We start from the raw sequence: 3,624 nt of genomic DNA, 5'->3' as shown, positions 1-3,624 counted from the left end.
TCTTTACTCTTCTTTAAGAAGTGTAAGAAGCAACGACATTATTAGTCTCATCATTATTACTTATATTATCGTAGTTATAAAGATAAAGAGTAAAAATATCGTGAGGAAAAAATGTATATTTCATAAGCACGCATCCCCTATAAAATATTATACTCCCGTAGTCGCTGTACCCCGGATCATAACAAACCGGGTGAATGGAGTGTTGTGAGCTGGAATAAAGTATCTATTAAAATGCCGGAGATCAAAGTAACACCTCTTGGTATGTTTTATGAAAGCTAGAGAAAACAGTATAGATTATATCATGTGTACGTCTGTTAAAATGAGTTGTCTTCAGCTTGAATTCGAAGTAAACTATGAGCATTCAGAGAATTTTTAATGTGGTGGAATTATTTGACTGATTAATTAGTTTTATAGATTTGAGATCGTGATTAAACTTTCTTGTTAAGGGTCTGTAAATTAAAGAAAAATTCGTTAATGGAATTGGTGTATGAGTGATTATGATATGTACCGTCGCTTCGAAATATACATTATGAAAGTTAAATATATATTTTAGAATGGATATCAGGAACATACATGATAATATAGAAAATATTACCAAAAGGCTGGCAGTGACTTTCAAAACAAGACTTTTCTTGCAATTATATAACCTGTTCAATCCAAATTCAATAGTACTGTGCAGCGATCTTTGATAATGTGCCAAAAGTCTCAATATACCCACAGTAACTAAAGTGCACACTGTTACAGAAGCACATTTGAAAAACTGGCAGTCTATAAATGAGTTGTAAAAAGTGTTGTTTTCTAACTTTTTAATTTGTTGTAGTTTCTTCTTGTTATTTATTAGTTTTTATTTATATTTTTGTGAAATAAATGAAATAAATAAATTAGCTTTAGAATAGATGAATTTTGCATTTCACTAGGTAAAAATATTCGTGATTTTCACAATTTTGAGTACATATGTATCGATTTTGAATGTAGTGATATTTGAATTAATCTTATTATGTTAAATTAAAAATAAGAGACTGTATTCTCATTTCTTTTGGTGGATATAAAAGGCAACAATCTTTTAATTTAATAATACTTTGTTTCTATGTCTTACTCAAGTTTTATTGATATAATGTTGTTTTTCATATAGAAGTATCATTTTCTGTGATGATTAAATTGATTATTAATTTCTGTACTTTACTTATATCTTATTAATGTAGATAAATGTATTTTTATTTTCTAAGTTGTTATTCCTTGTGTTGAACGTTATTGATTTTCACAGGTGCGGGGCAGGATGTGGGTCGGAGCTGTATCTTAGTCACAATCGGTGGTAAAAACATCATGTTGGACTGTGGAATGCACATGGGGTAAGGGGAGTTTTAACATGTTTATTCTTGTAGATTAAAAAGAGCTAGGTCTATATAGCTGTAAGTTGTGTCTTTGTCTTTCTACTCTTTACCTCTGTCATTTATGGAGGTGGATGTAGTTGGCTAAAACTATTTTTTCATATTTTTTAGCTAGTGGTTTATAGAAATGGTTGATTAATCTTGGATTTGTAATGAAGAAATCTGCATTTGACTACTAGAACTCTGCATAAGATTTATTTCACCTTTAATAGTGTGTAATAGACATCCAGTTTGTCAATGACTTTTAGCACTCCCTGATGAAGAAAGGAAAGTGACATGCACATGAGTCTGTAAAACAGTGCAAACAAAATCATGTAACTAAATATAAAATGGAAAGAACTAAAAGGATAAATATAAGCTTGACTATGCTGGTGGGAGAGTACTGAGTGAGCTGAGCAAGTTCAGAAGGAAGAGTGAGAACTACTCTGCAAAGGATAGCTTAACTTTGAATTGATGGCATTGACACCCCACTCACTGATATTTCAAAGTTAGCCCCCATGTTGGTTACTTCAGCGGGGAACTTTGCAAAGAGAGGTGATATTTAGCCAGTTCCAGTATTTCATAATCATCTGAACATTGTCATCTAACTGTTTTCAATTTGGAAAAACTTCATTTTGGTAAATTTTCAGATACAATGATGATCGGCGCTTCCCAGATTTTTCCTATATCACTGATGGCCCACTGACTGATTACTTGGACTGTATTATTATCAGCCACTTCCATCTTGATCACTGTGGAGCTCTACCCTACATGACAGAGATGGTGGGGTACAATGGGCCCATCTATATGACACAGCCCACCAAAGCTCTTTGCCCTGTGCTCTTGGTAGGTTTTGTATATGTAAATCCTTTCTAGACTTAATTTTGGATTGTTGGTGGCCACATTACTGATCTCAGTTGAGTTTTGAGAGGCATAATGAGTGCAACTTTTCTGTGGTGTGTTAGGAGGACATGAGGAAAGTTGCTGTGGAGAGGAAAGGAGAGACAAACTTTTTCACATCTGTGATGATCAAAGACTGCATGAAGAAGGTTGTTACTGTCACACTTCATGAAACATTGCAGGTAAGTTGATGTTCTTGAAATATAATAGTATGTATGTAGAAAGAGATACATTAAAATGTTATATGCACTGAATTATTATGAAGGTACTGCTATTAACATCAAACCAGTATGCCAAGATTGTGTTATAATCATTTATCTGTAAGTTAACTGCTTTATACATGAATTAAACCAATGAAACAGGTGGACAGTGACTTAGAAATCAAGGCCTATTATGCTGGACATGTACTGGGTGCAGCTATGTTCCACATCAGAGTGGGTTCTCAGAGTCTTGTATACACAGTAAGTTTTCATTATAAGTTTTCATAATGGAGCTAATGGTCTCTTATGATTACACTATGTTCTTTCACTACATTATGTGCACTTTGTTTATGGTTCTGGATTATTTTAGTATTTTTAGAAAAGGATATATTTGAAGGTTCTGTTTGCTTTTCATATAGGTACATATAGTTTATTTAGTGTATTAGAAGTTCTTTGTAATATATCATACTTTCTAAGTTGAAATTTTCCTTCTATGAATTTAGGGGGACTACAATATGACTCCTGATCGGCACCTGGGAGCAGCATGGATAGACAAATGCAGGCCAGACCTCCTTATATCAGAGTCAACATATGCCACAACAATCCGTGACTCTAAACGTTGCAGGTGAGACTGTGACTATAAAAGCTGGACAGAAGTGTTAATGGATGTATAGAGCTGTCCAACCATAAATTGTAACTGATACTATTTAAATTGAGGAAACTTTAATTCAAATCTGAATACGCTTTCTTGACATTGTGAGAAACATTTTGTCCATTCCTGAGATCATTATATGGGCCTCATTGCACTTCTCTTAATCTGTGAACATGCAGTCATGTATAAAATGTATAATTTGAGTTTTTTGTCACCTACATGCAGTGTGTTATGTCACAAAGGTTAGAGCTGTTTGCCCTGTCAAATAGAGGCCTTATCAAGCCAGTGCCTCCACTCAGGTTAACAGGTTAAGGTAAAGTTGACAAGAGACTTTTATGATGGCATAAAAAGACATAGAAAAGTGTCTGCAGAATGACTGCAGATTAATTGTATAGAGAGCAAGGGTGCAAACTTTAAAGTTTCCTCAGTTTGATAGCTATGGTTGTCATTTTTTAGCTAAAAGTTTGTATCTACCAAAGACTCAAATTGACTTTCAGATGGGATT

At 33.7% G+C, this 3,624-nt stretch overlaps 1 protein-coding gene across 1 annotated transcript in view; it reads left to right on the top strand.

Annotated features, from left to right (window-relative positions):
- Nucleotides 1-166: 166 nt before the first annotated feature.
- The window catches only part of LOC119586161 (integrator complex subunit 11-like), a 7,305-nt gene continuing 3,847 nt past the window's right edge, over nucleotides 167-3,624 (top strand). Inside the window, exons 1-6 of the mRNA XM_037934857.1 lie at nucleotides 167-259; nucleotides 1,265-1,349; nucleotides 2,018-2,213; nucleotides 2,333-2,449; nucleotides 2,630-2,728; nucleotides 2,971-3,092. Of these exons, the coding sequence (XP_037790785.1) occupies nucleotides 232-259; nucleotides 1,265-1,349; nucleotides 2,018-2,213; nucleotides 2,333-2,449; nucleotides 2,630-2,728; nucleotides 2,971-3,092 (647 nt within the window). The 5' untranslated portion in view covers nucleotides 167-231. The remainder of the gene's footprint in view (nucleotides 260-1,264; nucleotides 1,350-2,017; nucleotides 2,214-2,332; nucleotides 2,450-2,629; nucleotides 2,729-2,970; nucleotides 3,093-3,624) is intronic.

The sequence above is a fragment of the Penaeus monodon genome, chromosome 21 (assembly GCF_015228065.2).
Source record: "Penaeus monodon isolate SGIC_2016 chromosome 21, NSTDA_Pmon_1, whole genome shotgun sequence".
NCBI classification, from domain to species: Eukaryota; Metazoa; Arthropoda; class Malacostraca; order Decapoda; family Penaeidae; genus Penaeus; species Penaeus monodon.
This window is presented reverse-complemented; position numbering and strand designations above follow the sequence as displayed.